Source organism: Amblyomma americanum, chromosome 2, assembly GCF_052857255.1.
Source record: "Amblyomma americanum isolate KBUSLIRL-KWMA chromosome 2, ASM5285725v1, whole genome shotgun sequence".
NCBI classification, from domain to species: Eukaryota; Metazoa; Arthropoda; class Arachnida; order Ixodida; family Ixodidae; genus Amblyomma; species Amblyomma americanum.
In genome coordinates, this window is record NC_135498.1 from 19,465,783 (window position 1) to 19,484,411 (window position 18,629).

Sequence of the window (18,629 nt, forward strand, 5' to 3'; positions counted from 1 at the left end):
GAAATGGGATGAAGCGATGAAAAATGCTTCGTATCCCACTTAATTTAACGCGACTACGCAGCGTTAAACAGTGGAAAACGGCGTAAAAAGCCGACAGTTACCCTTGCAGGTTGTGCCTGCTCAATAGTTCGCAAAGTACACAACATACGGCGCATATTTGTTCCCTCTAAAAGTGGGTGACCCTGTAGGCTGTAAGTGCTACTGGTCCTTGACTGGTCAGCGCTTCGGCCGCATCTTATACCGCTGGTTATAGTCACTGGCCGTCGTCGTTCAGCTCGACCACCACACCACCATTCGGGATTGGAATCCACCGCATGAAGTGACCTGGAAGTCAGTTCATGTGGTGAGCGTCTTTCTCTCTTCCGGGTCTCAATAGTACAGGCGCCTACCTAAGACCGTGTACTACACCCCGCGTCTCGCTCACCGCATTCCGATCAAGCCCTACACACCGATCATCTCGGCAGCCTCAACATGCAGCTTCTAACTTCGCCCCAATGACCGTGCAGCCACTGAATACAGGTCGTCATGACAAGACCCGCAACGCTTCCAAGACACTCCTTCACGAGGCCAAATAGCACCCTGTACACAAAGCGCGGTGGTCAGAGCGCATGCGTACACGCAAAATCTGCCAAGGCCAAAGAAAGGAGGACTACGCAAGAACAAAACAGGCCAAGCTGATAGCGCATAGTGGAATGCTAAGTATACATCGCAATGGCGCACGCTGCAGGAAGACCCGACCTTAAGATCGCAAAGAAAGAATAAACAGTGCAACAAGGCTTCCCAGCACGCGTGCTCCGAGGATGGTCCCACCCCCTATGGGTTCTGCTCTCCGCCCTAAACTGATCGTGAGGGCTCCGACATGCGCAGCAGAATCAACGAGCGCCAAACACGCGAAGAGTATAAGGCTTGCATCTCTAAAACGAGACCGAGTGAAAAAAAAAAAAAAACAGGCTTCGAAGACAGCGGGGAGGAAACAGAGAAACACGCCTTCGCTCAGCACGCGAAGACAGACAGCGCCGCTATGAGCAGGTCACATGGAGATTCGCGGAAAGTACCGAACACGTACGACGAAGGACAAATGGTGAACAACAAGCGATCGGCCCGAACTAGAACGCCAGTGTCAAGAGCCAAGTCGGGAGCTGCGGTGGTGTCGAGTCCCGAGTCGGAGCATCATCGAAGAAGCTTCGTCAAGGCCCGGCCGCCAACGGCACCAGGACGCGAACGAGCTCCAGGATGCCCTTCTCGCATCGAAACCTCACGCTAAGACTCAGCAATGTCGGTGTGAGTAAATACACGACATGCGCTCGTACCCGCGATACTGCGCATTTAACGAATCCAGCTCGAGGAGCTCGAGCTTTTGCCAAAGCTTCAGTTAGTGACGACTAAGGAGGAAGCTAGCCAAGACTGAGTGGATAGCATGTCTTCCGGGATGTCGAGACGCATCTTCGTTGCCCAAGCGCCAAGATGAACCGAAGCCGAAAAAGGTCGAACAATATTAAAAAGATTACAGGGTGATCAGATACCGGATGCGACGATTGCGCGAAAGCATTTGCCCACAATGATTGCTTTCATTTTTTTTTTACAGTAAAGAATGTTCTTAATCCGAGGCTTCACACAGGCGACGATTTTTCTGGAGCGTGAAGGTTGGCAGAGGGTGGCGGTGTGTGGGTGGACGGTCCCCTATCTAGGGGGTGGGGTGGGGTGGGGAGAGGTGGGTGGCGCTTCTGAGGGGTGGATGCTTCGCTCTCCGAAGTTACAGACAGACGCAGTCATTTTCACATTATGACACTGGTACTGCTTGCCCAAGTGAAAGTTACCAGCAGGAATGCTAGCAGCCCAGATGTTCACGCGACAAGAACAAATACTCGGAGATTACGAAGCCGATATGAAAACTTATCGTTCCCGCTCCAAACGAAAAGAGAGTGGCAAATGGACAATTCCGCTGCGGTTCAGCAAGAGGCAGAAGACTAGGGCGTGGTTACAAATGCTCATAAATTTTAGAAAAATACTCAACATCCACTACGTCTAGCACGCATCGAGTGCCGAGAGACACCGCGGCTAACACACGCGCCCAACAGGTCTCACTGCGCGCACCCTCTAATCCACTGCACCTATTGCGCAGTGGTACCCCTACGTGTTCATGGTGAACGAACGAAACGGCGGCTCCCAGCTCAAGGGCATCACGGGCTCAATGATCGACTACATCATCAAGTCCATGGGTATCAAGTAAGCCGCACACGCACTCGCCCAGCACCGGCGGCAGCGGTTCTGCATGCGCATTACGGCACTGCAGCGGCGATCACATTAGTGCAGCAAAACGGCCGGCAACATCCAGGCAACATTCCTCTCATACCCTCCCCCTCCCACCCCCCAAGTCACACAACAGGAACTGCAGAAGCGATGGCGAGGGGGGGGGGGGGGGGGTGTTGTGATGCAACGAGACTCTCGCGGAGCGTTTACCGCCGGCATATACGATCGCGCTTGCTGCGCGTGCCTTTTTTTTTCCTTTTCCATTCATTTCTTCCTTTTCCTTTTTTTAAACGGCAGTGAGACGCGATACACGCACGCGCTGTATACGGCACGCGAAACCGAAAGCGATTGCGGCGGCGAATCGCCCACTGAGCGCCGCGTTTTGCCGGAACCGTACCTACGACAGATTGAGAAACAAAAGCCAGCCATTGTTGAGGACTGACAATCACCACAGCGAACGTCTGGAATTTCTCCGAGGGTATGCAGTGCGCGTGTAGCCGCGCTGAAGCGATCGGTTCTGCATGGGCAGAAACGGACTGAAAGGCAGCGCGACCACGTGTAGACGGAAGCTAGAAAATTGACGCGAAACATTCGAAGTGAAAACTGTACGTGCCGAGGTGGTTATTTATGCCTACAGCGCTCAATAAGAACATCGAGACGTCGAAGACTGAAGGCGCGCACACATCAGCACCGGTTCGGTTGTGCATTGCAGGTACGAACTCGTCGAGCCGCCGGACAACGAATGGGGAGAGCTGAGACCGGACGGAAGGTGGACGGGAATGATGGGCCAACTCCAACGAGAGGTGAGGGCCGCCACTGTGGGCCACTTGGCGAAAAGGTTGAACTAAGGCAGCTGGCACCGTGCTCCTACGGGGATGTTCAGGGAGGTTGACTGCGTACAAGTTTGGTTTATGGTTTATGGGTGTTTAACGTCCCAAAGCTACTCAGGCTATGAGGGACGCCGTAGTGAAGGTCTCCGGAAATTTCGACCACCTGGGGTTCTTTAACGTGCCTGACATCGTACAGTACACGGGCCTCTAGAATTTCGCCTTCATCGAAATTCGACCGCCGCGGCCGGGATCGAACCCGCGTCTTTCGGGCCAGCAGCCGAGCGCCGTAACCACTCAGCCACCGCGGCGGCTACTGCGTACAAGTGACGGGTACGTTCCCGTCCATTGGGCTAACAGTGGATTCCAAGGTAAGAAAAACGCAGTCGGTTCCGACAGAAAGCCAAAACTTGAGACGAGACCAGGAGAGCTGCTGGATTAGAGTGGTCGTGGATGGCGCAGGACAGAGCTAACTGGAGATCGCTGCCAGAATCATTTCCAGTCCACTGAATGCAAGCGGGCTGACGACAGGTTTTCTTCTTTCACTCCCTCCTTTATCCCTTCCCTTACGGCGCGGTTCAGGTGTCCAACGATATATGAGACATACTGCGCCATTTAATTTCCCCAAAAACCAATTATTATTATTATTATGACGACAGGTCATTGCTCTATAACCTCATTTCAGTATAATAATAATAATTGGTTTTTGAGGAAAAGAAATGGCGCAGTATCTGTCTCATATATCGTTGGACACCTGAACCGCGCCGTAAGGGAAGGGATAAAGGAGGGAGTGAAAGAAGAAAGGAAGAAGAGGTGCCGTAGTGGAGGGCTCCGGAATAATTTCGACCACCTGGGGATCTTTAACGTGCACTGACATCGCACAGCACACGGGCGCCTTAGCGTTTTGCCTCCATAAAAACGCAGCCTCGGAGTTCGCAATTTAACCCGCTAGGCAAGGGGGGCTTCGCCATGATTCGTTTGCGTGAACCCAACGCGGACGAGTGCGGAGCCGGTGCAGGAAAAGCGGACTCCGCGTGCGCAGGAGGCGGACCTGGCGCTGGGTCCGTTCGTGCTGACCGAAAAGGAGGCGACAGTGGCGAACCCGTCACCGGCGTACACCGACGAGGACATGGTCATCCTGAGCGGCGTCGAGAAGGAGCACAAGTCAAACGTGTACGGATACATCCGGGCATTCGACCTGCAAGTGTGGATGGTGCTACTCTGCTTCCTGGTAGTCGTCGCTGGCGTAGCCGCGTTCGCCGAAATTCTGGTACGTTTCAATCTGGCCTCGTGTCGATAGCTAACACAAATAAATGTCAGCTTTGACAAAAGGTGGCATATAACCCCCCGCCCCCCCCCCCCTTCCTTTCGGAAAGCAAAGCAATGGCATGCAAGGCCGGCAGGACGTGGGAACGATTTAAGCACAGAGCCTGACCCTAAAGTACACGTCTGCACTGCCAGTTCTATATGCCAATCAAATATCCTCATCCACCCCCATCGTACACACACGCAGCTTCCCGACACACGGCTAAACCTGCGCCAGCGGCGACAACGGCTGTCGCGCATCTTCTGGGTCTACATGGCGTCCATGTTCCTGGAGAGCTCGACGTTCCGCTTCATGAGCCACTCTCAGCGCGTGCTGTTCGGCAGCTGGTTCCTCATGCTGGTCATCCTCATGAACACCTTCGTGGGCTACATGGAGTCGTCGCTCATGCTCAAGGAGGAGACCGACCGCCTGGACACCATCGAGCAGCTGGCGCTCAGCCCCAAAGTGCGCCCCATGGTCTTCGAAGCCGCCGGATTCCTCAAGATCATCGAGGTAACCTTTGCGGCGACTCTTTTCTTCCGCTAGGCAACGGCGATGCGCGAGTTCCTCGCGACCGCGCTACGTGGCCAATTCATACCTAAAGGGACGCGCAGCGTTCGACGCCCGATATCTCTGTGTACTTCATTCGCTCACCCAGCACTGCGTAATTCCTCGCGTTTCTTCGACCGAATGCTCCGATGACCTTGCACCGATGCATGTACTCAGGTCCAGTAACGAATCCGATGACCTTGCGCCGGCACACTCATGTCCAAACGTTACTGGGCCCGAGCGTCGGTGCAAGGTCATCGGAGAACGACCTTGCACCGATACACTCAAGGTCCAGTAAAACTTTACTGGACCTGAGAACGACCTTGCACCGATACACTCAAGGTCCAGTAAAACTTTACTGGACCCGAGCGTCGGTGCAAGGTCATCGGAGAACGACCTTGCACCGATACACTCAAGGTCCAGTAAAACGTTACTGGACCTGGGCGTCAGTGCAAGGTCATCGGTGCATTCAGCCCAAGCAGCGCAAGGGAAAACAGAGCACAGTTGCGTTGCGTGTGTTAAGTGACCGCTGTCTTCTGTTCTGCTGATGGCATAGCACAAGAGGCCGTGTCCCGATTCATGTACCCAATGAGATCCAGTCATTAATTGTGTGCGCATCCTCAAGGCTATGCACGTGCCACGTCGCTTCGGCGCGCTGCGCGTGAAAAAGATTGCCACCTTGCGCGTGCTTTGCAGAGAAAAGCATGATGCAAGCAGAATCGACTACAAATTATGTACCCATATGTACAAATCTGTTAGAAATCTACTTCCTTTTTCGTTAACTAGCAGTGATCAAAATCCGCGTCGCAATGACACGCGTTTTGCTAATAACATGAACTTTTTACTCCCTAAACCTAACACTAATTATGGAAAGCAAACAGTTCGTTTCACTGCCACCACATTATGGAACTCATTACCAGTTAGCATTGAGCAATCACCTAATATCTGTGCCTTTAAATCCGCTCTCCGTCAGTTTTTACAATCCCCCTAATAGTATTTTACTTGGTACATGGTACTAGTTTTGTCATATTATTCAATGAGTTGTCTTTTGTATTGGTCTGTATGATATCAGGTGTGTAATCATTGTTCATTCAAATTAGGGTTTGCATTATTTCTCGTATTTCACTCACTGCTCATTCATGATGCCAACAACTTAAATTTTTTTTTTGCATCTGCTGTCTGTAATTCATTTTTACAATTGTTCTTACAGGAGCTCCCGTCCACAGTCTCTGACTTTGGGACCTCCTTCTGTACTCCAATGTTTTTCTCTAACCTTGTACCATCATAAACGCGTAATAAACGAAACCTTGAACGCATTCCCCGCAGGAGGCGGAGGGCTACGCGTTCGAGAAGGTGCTGCAGGCCATCAAGGAGCACAGCGAGGGCGAGTACGCCGAGGAGGAGGTGCACGGAGAGGAGCTCTTCACGCCCCCCTACCTGCTCATGGTGCTCCGGCGAGAGGCGGCCATCCTCATGGAGCGCATCTCGCTGCTCGCCAGGGTGTCACAGCACTGCTACGACGTGGAACTCAAGGGACAGGGCCTGTTCCACCTGGGCCGGGAGCGCATCCTTCAGATCAAGATGGTCTTCTACGTGCGAAAGACCTTGGAGCCCAAGCTGCAGGTATACCAGCTGCGTCCTATTATAGTGGTCTGAGCATCCGCCTCGCCTGCGACAGGTGCGGGGCTCGATCCCCACTGCCGCCGGGTACCCACCGGTGGTACAATGGGTACACACTTTCCCCTGGTATGGTGATCGGCTTATTTAGAGTGAAATGCTTGGGAAACGGGTCTTTGACCACACCTTGTGAAATGAAAACTACCTTGTGCCATGGCGCTCTTTGGCCAAAGCTGCCCTTGCGCCATAGAAACTCATCATTTATTTATTTATTTTATTTATTAGTTACCTGCATCGCCCCGCAGGGCATTACAGCAGGGGGGTACAGACTTCATTCATAGGTATAAAGCAATTATTGCAGTGCATGGAAAAATGCTTCGTTGGATGTAATACATACAACGCTCGATGGCAAACTGTTCCAGTCCCGAACAGTTCCAACAAAAAAAGAATAACGCAAGACGTCACCCTTGCAAGAAAAATCTCTGACCTTCAAGCAGTGGTCCAGTCGCTTTGATATATAATGAGGTGCCTGGATATATTGTTCGCGGTTTATGCCAGTTTTTGAATAATAAATCTCATGGAAAAATTTCAATCTGATGTACCTTCTACGGTCCTTCAACTCTTGCCAGTTAAGTTTTCGTTTGCTTTCCGTCATACTGACTTGCCAATTATAATTACCAAGAACAAATCTAACTGCCCTATTCTGAATTTTCTCTAATTTTCCTACACACTCAGATGTGTGTGGGTCCCAGCAAACACATCCATATTCAAGTATGGAGCGTACATAACTGAAATACAGCTGTGTTTTTATGTTACTTGGTAAATGGCTAAAATTCCGCCGTAGAAAACCCAAACGTGACGCTGCCTTATTCGCAATATAATTAATGTGCTTATTCCATCGTAAGTCCGATGTAAAAAAGACGCCTAAATATTTAAATGACTTGCTTATGTTGAGAGTAAAATCATTAATTCTATACCTATATAGATGATTAGCACGTTTCAGGTATCCGGCGATGGCACCTAATGCAAGGTAGGAGCCAGTGGGAAGGAGGTTTAGCTAGTAAAGGGTCGGCAAGTCGACACTCTGTGCTTTGTGTAATGCCGCGGTCCCACAGCAATTACCGGACACTGATAGCGCACTTTGTTTTTTTGCACTTTCCCACACACACTAACGAACATTCGCAAAAACGTAATGATACATTTGAGCGGCGCCCATATTACTTCCCTCCTGGAAGTCGTGCTCCGGTAACCTATAAGGTGCGTAAGCAGAATAAGTAGAACCATGGCCTGCTGTGGCTTCGACGTATCGAGGCCGTATAGTAGCTCTTGCTATAACGACGAGATAAATTACTTCCTGGGGCTTTCAGACGGGACACGTCTTATCGCGCAGTTTGCCTAAGTACCGAACAGATAACGAATGCGCATCGCAGGGCACCGCGAAACCAAGGTTACACTGCCGTAAAAGGTTCTAGATAGCGATGCTGCGGCGTGCGCACGTTGCGCGGTTAGCAATACGAAGGTCGCTATATGATAAGTTTTGAGACGTCGGAAACAAGTAACCGGGTAACCGGCGGCTAGTTAAGCGAGCCAGAAGCCGTTAAAAACTTATCTTCGGATAGTTAATTCTTACCGCTTAACTTCTCCAGACAGCGTATACAAAGTACACCCGGATCACGCATGCGCATCACACAATGAATTAGTGCAGTGAAACTTGGTTTGCGTCTAAGATCACAGAAGCCACTTCAAAAAAAAAAAAATCACTCGCAGCATCCACCCAGGGATGTGCAGGTGTCTTGACCATGAGGAACGTCTAAACGAGAGCCGTCTCATTAATGAACCGCTGTCACGTCAGTCGCCAATGCCAGTCGCGTAATATCGCTGGCGCAATGAATTCGCCGCAGATATGAGTACATATCCCCCCTATACCCTATGCTGACAACTCGTCACTAAAAATTTAAAACAGATTTTCTCCTTTAACCTCGTCATATTTTAGCAAGGGCGGGCGATCGGGAAAGAGAGGACAAGCAGTTTCAAAGTAAAAAAAAAAACTTACATGAGCACCTTACAGGCCTACGCAGCGGCGCATCAAAGCACGCAAGATGGCAATCTCCACGCGAGGCGTGCTGAAGCAGCGTGGCCCGGGCAGCCTTGAAGATGAGCGCACGGTTAAAGCAACGCACACCGCTACAGGACTAAACACGCAAAAAAAAAAAATGAAGTGCCCATCCGGGACCCATTCAGCTAGGAAACGGCGTTAGTGCGAAACCACCAACGCCACTCGCGGCAGACACTCGGGTACCGCGGTGGGAAAAATGAGAGACCGCAGGAGGCACTAATTGCGAGAACGCGCGGGCCTCCAGCAGTACACAATACGCGCCACGTTTTACATAAGTATGGCGCCAGCCGCCGGCTCAAGACAGCGCCAGAAGTGCAGTCGGCGGGGGCAATTTGCACTGTCCCTGGGAAACATGTAGGCAATCCGCTCGGGTGTTTTCCTCGCTTCCGAGCCAGTATTTAAATCGCGGAGTATACGGACTGCAGCATCCACTTCCTCGAGGTGGTCTTCGTAACGAACGAGTGCTGGAACGCGGCGTATACATAGCAGCTCCACCCTTGTATAGACGCAAACCGCTGCAGCTAGCAGCTTCAACTGCCTGAGGAGGCAGCCAGCATTCTAACCGTGATGGAGTCCGAAAAGAAGAGAAGACCAGGAGAGTTGACTGCATTCCCACGACGCAGTAATGTGGGAACACTTCCACCGCACGCCACTGGGTGCTAGACAGATACTGGCGAAAAAAACTGGCCTTAGTGAAGACGACTTGTTTTTGAACAACGTAATGACCCAGAAAAAAAAATTACCCCCCCACCCCTCCCGAGTAGGTGAAAACGATAGGTGCACGCACCCAGCACCCTCCCTACCACACACACTCAGTCACCAGTCCCCACCGACACTTCATGAGGGCGCCCATTCCACGTGTATTCAAAGCACCTTCCAAGCGCCAGACAGTCTGCTCAGCACAATGACAGATGCAGGGTGTACATTATGTAGACATATGCGACAAACATAGGGACAGATAACCCGGATGAGTCATACGCCATCTTTACGAAGTTGTGCGTACGGCCGCCCTATACGCTGCGTCCCAGGCTGCCAGATTTATTTGCTTCGCTTGACCCACACACACACACAAGGCGCTATTTCTGCACCGCCGTCAGACCCCTCCTGAAAACGCGGCGCAGCTGTTTCAAACCGCGCGATCCGTAAATAAGACAGCGCCCGCCCTTGTATGCGTAGCACGTCAGCGCGGGACTCCGGCCATTACGAGTCAGGCCAAGTGGAGAAAGGTGTCTGCGCGGTTATGCCTATGCTCTATACACGACCTGTTCAGCAGTGCCCCAGGCAGGGGGACAAAGCTTCAACGGCGGCGTCACTGCCCTTATAAAAATGGTCTACAGACAGTCTATAGACCTATTATAGACTATTGACTTCCTATACATATTTCTTTTTGTCTATTCATAGTCTATAGAAAAAAGTCTACTAAAAGTGTATGGCAATAAATCTATAGATTGCCTACAGACTGTCTATAGAATTCTTTGCTTATAGACAGTCTAAAGACATAGACAGAAGTCTACGAAGTCTATAGACTGTCTAAAAATTTCTTTACGGGTGACATCTGTCGGCAGCGGTCTTCGAACAGAAGGATAGCGACTTACGACCGGCTGTAGTTTGCCTGTAGTAGGTTATTGCAAAGATCGCATAAAATGGTGCCAATAATGTGGCCCTGTCTCATGCTGCATGTTTTTCATTCGTGTTTTCAGTAGGTTTATTGGCAATATGCTTGACTCCTCCATGCCATAATGCTCCATAGGCAGTGTGTGTATCTCGTAAACAACTTACACCGTAGCCTGCGAGAAATTCGATGCTGCGAGAGGATTTCAAGCGAAAACTATTGACAATGCTACGCGCCATAGTGAACTGAAAACTTCAGCAGTAAAACACGTGGAGATTGTTTTGAATTAGAAAAAAAAATAAATACAAATTGACAAAAAACTGCTGTGACGCGCAGTGTAGAATAGAGCAAGCACAAGTGCTATCAAAGGAAAAAAAATTCGAGTTGCAGCAGTCAGACAAGGAAGAGCGCACTGTAGTTCAGCCAGACCATGAAGAATGCGGGTAAAAGTGCTCTAAGGAGCTAGCCGGTAGTGGTTCGAGCGGACCAAAAATGCAAAAATCAATTTGTTCAAGAATGTAATCAGGTAAATTAAAGTCCAGCAGTTAAGGTCCTCGCCTTGGCTTAGAACAAAATACGCAAAAATGATATTCCATGAATGAAAAATTTCATGAATTAACATAGGCATCTATCAGTTTAGCGGAGCTGTCATGTCGCTTCACCGTCACATTTACTCCTTGAAGCTAGCCATCTCATCTCATACTTTATCAGTGGTAGGTAGTGAGAGTGAGAACTATGCCGAAGAATCGATTTTGCCTTTAATATTTGTTAGGCATGATGCCTTACTTATTTGCTATTATATATATATATATATATATATATATATATATATATATTGTAGTGTGGTAATCTTCATCGATATAACCACTGACATGCGTCGCGTGCTGCCGCTCTCAAGGACGAAGAAGTTGTTCGCTGCCTTGCTCTTTCGCCACGCCTGACGCTTCGCTGCGAGTCTCCCCTGAGCGGCTGGAATCATCTGGGTTCACCGAATAAACACACCCCTACAATATATATATATATATATATATATATATATATATATATATATATATATATATATATATATGGCCTCCCTAAATGACCTATATAAATGGCCACAGTTCTAAAGAATAAGTGAATGCATGAGACTTGCATAGCGATGTATAAGTGAGCATCGTTCACACGATAGAAAAAAATAATATAAATATAATGTAATATAATAATATAAACTATAATACATTCTCACACGTACTTCGATGTGAGCGTGTGAATAGGGAGAACCGCAGGGCGTTGACGGCGGATGCCGGTAAGCCAAAAACGCGACAGCATCCGCTAGACAGTCACTTCAGCTTTCTCACCTCGCGAACCCGATGCGCTCAGACACGGCAGAATGACTAAATGTCAATATCAGACATGACATAGCATGCATTAGAACTGAGCTATACATTATTAATGAAGCGATTTCAACAACTCTACGACATGCCTAAGCACAATGCATGCGACTCGCACCCATATGAATGTGCCTGAAAGACAAAGACAAAAGGGTTTCAAGAACTTTTCAACCTTGCGTTTTACGGTACCTGGAGAGCTAAACTACACTGTAGTTGTCCCGTTTAAAAACTGAGGGGAGCACGTAAGTCACCTCACGGGCAGCAAGGCGAAAGCCTTTGTGTCGTCCTGTTGAACTATAACTCAACACGATCGCATCACCCTTCTCGAATTAGTTTCGGTTTCAAGTTACGACATACACCTTCGTTATATCCGATGTGTTCGCCATATCCGGTTACGACATATGCCTTCTAAAACAACCTCGTTTCGTCGGGCTAGCTGGCCGAGTGGTTGAGGCGATGGACTGCTAATCCACTAGGCTCTGCCCGCGTGGGTTCGAATCCCATACTCGTCGAAATTTCTTTTCCTTTCATTTTATTCGATTGTCAGGTGGACCGAACGCTTCTTGTACACGTTTCCTGCGGACAGGTCTTGCACACACTGATGAGGCAAGACCTTAAAATACGGGCGATGGCGCAGGAGGAGATATTCCGGCGAGTCCGCTGGATCATGGACACCGGCCTCAACCTGTACTGGCACGAAGACCTGGTGCCCGACCCGGGGCCGTGCTGGACGCGGTTCCACCCGGACCACCTGCACGACTACCAGCCGCTCAACTTCAAGGACTTTGCGGCCATCTTCTACATGATGCTCGTGTCGCAGGGCTGCGCCTGGCTGGGCTTTGTCATCGAGATCGTCCTCTACAAGTGCTGCTGTCTCAAGAGTCGCAACGAGAGGGGGCACGACACGTTCATCAACTAGCCGCGCGCTTATAACGCCTCCCGCTCGTAACCGCACACTTAACTTGCTGCAAGTCTTCGACAGAGCTTGATCTGAACCGTCTCCGCACTCAACACGCGCTGAAACCCACGGCCCAGCTTCACAGCAGCCTCCTAGCTTAACTATACACAGCCTAGAGAGAGCCAAAGCGCTGCATGCTCTGGGTGTTCACTCAAGTTGCATCCATGGACTCTGTATTGCAGAAAACAGGAACCGACAAAAAAAAATGGCATTGCAGAACCGGCCGCCACCAACGCTGCACCAGGATATAAACCGGATCGAAATCAGCAGTCACTACATCTATCCTAAACCGGCATTAATAACCAACAGCTTACTTTTTGCCCAGGAAAACTGCCGCTGTGCTGTGTGATAGCGGCATCGGCGCACAGGCGAGAATTTAGTGTCGTTGACCCCGTTAAAAGTGGCGGCGGTCCATCTCTCACTAATGTTTTCCCGCGAAAGATAACCGCAGCGCAGAAGATAAGACGGCAGGACGAACCCGATAAACCGACCACATTTTGCTGCCGCCCTTGCACTGCGCCCTTCAAGCAAAGAAGCGGCTGGCAATAGAACCCCATTAACCATCATGACAGGCCCGTAGATGCCTGCGGTCTACAGCTGACCTTTCTTCTGGGGGAAGGACTGGTCCGCTGCGACACAGAAAAACGAAAATAAAGACGAAGTCCTAAAAAAACAAAAAACACCGGGCAGTTGACAGCTGTTTCTTAAGACCGCCCACCGTCCAGACCTCATTGGTCCTCTCTGATGTGCCGTCCGGCGCTTAACTACTGTAACCCAACCTGCTGGTGACCAGCCGCGGGCCACCGCAGCAGCCTTCCGCGTCGGCTGGGACGGCTATACAGCCCAGCGGACAACGGAGACAATGCAGACGCAACCACACGAAAACCCGCGCAAGAGGGGGGCAAAAAAACAACCACACAAATAGGAAGGGGGCGTGGCACGGGCCTGGTCGCGGACGTCGTCCACGCGGTCGCCGCAAACGCATTCCCGGCGCCAGGGGGCAGCGGCGGTGCGAAGAAAGGAAGAGGCGAGAGGAGTCCTAAGTGAGACAATGTCACGCCTCCCACCGCTTCTCCTCCTCCTCCGGAGGGCACGGATCGCTATGGACTGCGTGGTCACAGCGAGGAGGGACGCGAGAAGTCCTCTCGCTCAACCTCCCGAAATCGCACGAGATGGGCCAAAGCGCGCGACGACGGACGAGCCGCACAAAAGACGGCTCGTCAGGTGGAGGGAGGGGGCAACGCTCGGAGCGCGGCCGCCGGCAACGCGGTCCGGCCCAGTCCGGCCAGCCAGACGGGCAGACAATGACCGGCGCTCGGGGTGGACAACGACCGGCGCCGCAGAGCGCAGTGCGGGCGAGGAGGGAACGCGGCGAGCGCCACGCAGGCAGGCAGGGCGGACGACGGTGTCCGCCCGGCTGCGGGACACTCCGGCAGCGGAAGCTGTCAGACGGGGTGCGCTGCGGCTAACTATCTGGCCTGTGGTCAGAGGCGGTCGTCAACTTCCAGGAGGTCGGCTGTCCTGGACAGACCGGGTCATCCTTCCACTGTCGCTTCCTCATCAAAGCGCTTTGAGGATGAATACAAAACGCTTCGTGAACGAATTCTTGGTCAACTGCAAGCCTATACTATTACTACACTACTTGCCACCGAACGTCGCGATGCTCAAATAAAGTAAAAGCAAGGGGTGAGTATATAAGCACCATGCCCGGATAATTCTTCGGTTGCAATGCTCGACGGCACGACTTCGAAGCTAGCTGCTGAGACTACATGGTCCCCCGTCAGCTCTGGAAACAAGATTGGGGGTACCGATGGAAGACCGGTCGGCCATCCGGAAGAATGTATTACCCAGAAAGTGAGCCTGGCTTTCGTATCGGTCGCCATTATGAAAAACGAGACACGCTGCTGGCGTTGCCTCATGCCTCGTCAACAAGCAAATCGAACCGTATCCGAAAGTTAAAACCGCTCCCCGGTCAGTGCAACATCGCGGAAGGACGCCTTTATCCTCGAAGACATTCGCGACACGCACCATGGCACCCAGATACTTTTCAACTGTGGGAATAAGCTGCAGCAACATACATGACATGAACGCGAGGTTCTCGTGCATTCTACGTTAGTAACCCATTCCAGAATTAATGAGGAGTATAAGAAGGGGGCTTCTGAAAACGTTGTTTAGTGCAGTATGATTTCGAGTGCATTTGCCAGCAGCTCAAACGTGTGGCATGAACCATGAATATAGGACGATATTTGTGCGGAAAAACCACTGAGTGATCACGATAGTGAAGTCTCGCAGATAAAACCTGCAGAACACTGGTACCTACTACATTCTATCGACCCTCCTTATACCGCACCTTAGAGGGGACAATTTGAAACTGACAAACGTTTTACCTTGCAGAAACTTGACACCCTAGCATTCTACAAGCCAGCGCACGGCGTTGGGATCGAAAGATACTTCGCAATCCAGGCTTTGCGATAATGAATTAAGTGCATGCCTATAGCGCAGCACGGGAGTACGGACCTGTTAATGAACTCTTCTCTAAACCTTGAGCTGTCGAGTAGAAGCAGAGAGTGATCTAGCGGAGGTAATATTGGAATCGCGAGCCGTTATCTCTCTGAAAGCTAACCCCGTAAATGAGTGATTGCATGGCAGAGCATACACATGCAGAAATAAATTTTAAAAATATCCGAGCTTAATGCACCTTCGCCAAAGCGCATATAATCTTCAACTCTCAACGCTACACAAAGCCACCGTGCTTTGTTCTTGCCAGTTATCCTTCCAATCAATGCTCCCTGAAAAGCACGGAAGGCACTTCTTGGCAATTTCGAAAATGACAAAGGCGAGAGATCACGCGCGCGCCAAGCCACATATTGCACCACTACGGGATTTTCCCCCACCAGGACTGACGCACGCCCCCTTCTACGAAACTCGACGTGACAAAGCCAGCGATCAAAACGAATGACACGGAAAACAGCTTTGGCGGCGCATCCGCACGTAAATTCTTTATCGAGCTAGAGAGCAAGAAAAAAAAATGTACCAAACCTCCTCATGAATCATAACTATAAGTGCGCTGTTCTGTATCTCTGGGTAAGCTCGTGCCCTGCTACAGGACGTATAAGGGAAAAATAAAACACGAAGCCATCAAACATAACCAGACACGTATTGTGCTTCTCATATGCCAGTGGGGTTGTGCATACATTACAAGCTGCACGCGCTCAACCAAACCGCCAAAAGTGCATACCTCGCACCCACTAAAGCAAAGCTGCGTGGCGCCACGAATGTTCTTTTCCAATAATAATAATAATAATAATAATAATAATAATAATAATAATAATAATAATAATAATAATAATAATAATAATAATAATAATAATAATAGGACTTCCGCTAGGTGGCGCCGCCCTGTTTAGCTGGCTGCCTATCGAGCTCCGCTTTCACCTGCCCCTGGCCTAATCCAGGGCTTCGCCCGCCCCTGGATTTCCTCTTCATCGTTTCCGGAAGGCTTCCGAAGCACGTGGATACCATCGGCATCACGGCCCGCTGCCGGGCTGGCCCTTCAAGCGCCTCCAAAAGTCTGAAGCAGCGCGGCGCCTCGCTAGCCCTAACGCGCCGCGCCTGCACCTCTGCAATGCAGCGTCTGACGAAGCCCCTGCAGCCCAGACCCACTGATGCCGCCACCGCGGGGCCTACTCCAACCGCCCACGCCACCGCCCAAAATCCTGTCGCAACCAACACTGTGAGCGACGCTGGGAGCTCCGGTTCGACGGCCGCGGCGCAGCCGACAGCGTTCGTCGTCGCCGCAGCGTCCACTGCTCGCCAAGTCCACGCTCTAAGAGACGTCAACACCTTTGGGCCCATAGACGCGTCGCAGCCGCCTGCGTTCGTCGACGCCGCCGGTGCCGCCGCGCCTACACCAGCCACATTACCCGCTGACACCAAGACCTGCAGCCCGGCACCAGCGTCGCAGATTGCGCCTCAGGCTGACGATTCGTCGGCAGACATGGACTTCATGGCGTCCCCGGTAGACGACACTCCATCCCTGGAAATCGGCTGGAGCACCATCGGTGCCAGCCGTAAGCCTGCTTCCGCCACCCGACCCCGCTCCGAGCTCATCACTGTTGGCATACAACTCCCTCCTGGTACCCTCAATCCCAAGCTGCCTCTCTACGACGTGCTCGCCGCAGTCACCTCCGCTGCACAACTTTCCTCCAAGACCAGTGCAGACATCACCCTTCAGGCCAAGCCAGCCCAAAGCCTTGTGTTTTTAAAAACTCATTCTCCTCTCACCGCCCACCTCCTACTTTCTATCACGCACCTTCACCTTCACGGTAAGCCTGTCAGCATCAAAACTTATTCCCCCCATCCTCCCATCTCATGCCTCGGCGTCATTCATAACGCCGGTGGCCACTTCACTCCTGATGAGCTCATGCATGACCTAGAATCTTTCAAAACAGATATTCTCGCTGCTCGCATGATGGGATCCACTCAATCAGTGCTCATAACGTTCGCTGGTACCGTCATCCCCCACTTTGTATATTTCAAACGCGTTGCCTTCCGGTGCCGTCCTCATAAACCTAAGCCTCCCACCTGCACCCGTTGTCTCACTCTAGGCCACCGCGCCCACCAATGCCCCCAGCACAGCGTTCCGGCAAAGTGCCGTCGCTGTGCTGCTCCTCTACCCGCTGACCCTTCCGCTCATGTGTGTGCCCAGCCCTGGTGCGTTCATTGCCAGGTGAACACCCACCCCTCCCTCGACCCCACTTGCCCCTTCCTCCTTGCTAAACAACGCGAGTGTGCTAAAGCTGCATACCTCCGACGCCTAGCTTTGCGCCGGGCCACTCAACCCACCACCCCCTCCTCCTCCTCCCCCTCCTCCTCCTCCTCCTCCTCTAATCATGAATATCCATCAGCTCCGATCACGTCACCACCAGGCTCCTTTGCCGCCATAGTTAAAGGATCCTCGGTGCCAGCGTCCCTCTCTTCCACTACACCACCCTCTCCATCCTTGACTGACGCGAGCCGCTCCTTCGACCTCCGGCTCGCAATGCTGGAACGCCAGCAGCGAGAGCAGCAGCGCATTTCCCACGATCTACAACAGCAGATACATGCCTTGACTCAAACCCTCCAGACAACCACCTCCTCTCTTACCTCCCAGCTTAACAAGCTAAATGAGCACCTTGCCACGTTCCCCACTCCCTCCTCCAGCGCCCAGGTCGCCCCTTTGGCTGACCTTGTCGAAACCACCACACAGGCACATCACACTCGCTTGGTTCAGCTGGAAACGTCGGTTCTCCAGATTCTTACCACCCTCCAAGCACAATCAAAGCAATTGGAATCTTTCACATCTATGCTCCAATCCGTCCATGAGTCACTGCCCCCGGCAAAAAAGAAGGAACGCGTACCATCGCGTTCCTCTCCACTCTCATAATGGCGTTTGGCGAGGACCTCGAAATTGTGCAGTGGAACTGCCGAAATCTTTGCCACAATAAGACCCCCCTCCACCAGTACCTACTCACTCGCCCCTCTCTGCCTCATTTTCTCCTTCTCCAGGAGACCCGGACGGCCCGCAATGTCCCAGGCTACCGCGCCTACCATGCCACTACGGCCACGCCACTTGCGTCTATTTATGTACGCAGTGACGTGCTCGTAGAGCAAATTGACATCCCCTCCACCCTCCTTAAATATTTAGTTTGTGTGGTTTATTACCACCCTTCTTCCCGCATCTCACTCGTCCTTTTGTCTTTTTACAACCCCCCTGTCACTTCCTCTTTATTCTCTGCTCTGGGCAAATTCCTTCACTCTCTTCCTTCTACCTCCCATCTCCTCTTTGGTGGTGACTTTAATGCCCCTCACACACTCTGGGGCTACCCACAAACCCTCAAACCCGGCCGCCTCCTGCATTGTCTGGCCCAGGAACGCCACCTCACCCTTCTTAATACTCCTGGCTCTCCTACTCGAGCGGGCATTGCCTCACAACGCCCCACGACACCCGACCTCACTTTCTCTCGGGGTTCACTTTCCTTT

At 51.5% G+C, this 18,629-nt stretch overlaps 2 protein-coding genes across 2 annotated transcripts in view; one reads left to right on the forward strand and one right to left on the reverse strand.

Moving 5' to 3' along the window:
- LOC144120733 (uncharacterized) overlaps positions 1 to 18,629 on the reverse strand; it is a 104,539-nt gene that overhangs the window by 70,343 nt on the left and 15,567 nt on the right. The window lies entirely within an intron of this gene.
- On the forward strand, positions 1,496 to 13,228 carry LOC144118370 (glutamate receptor ionotropic, delta-2-like). Its single transcript, XM_077651321.1, has 6 exons — positions 1,496 to 2,226; positions 2,963 to 3,053; positions 4,120 to 4,347; positions 4,591 to 4,896; positions 6,259 to 6,555; positions 12,288 to 13,228. Exons 1-6 carry the CDS (start codon positions 2,141 to 2,143, stop codon positions 12,567 to 12,569), a joined length of 1,290 nt encoding a protein of 429 aa, XP_077507447.1. The 5' UTR covers positions 1,496 to 2,140; the 3' UTR covers positions 12,570 to 13,228.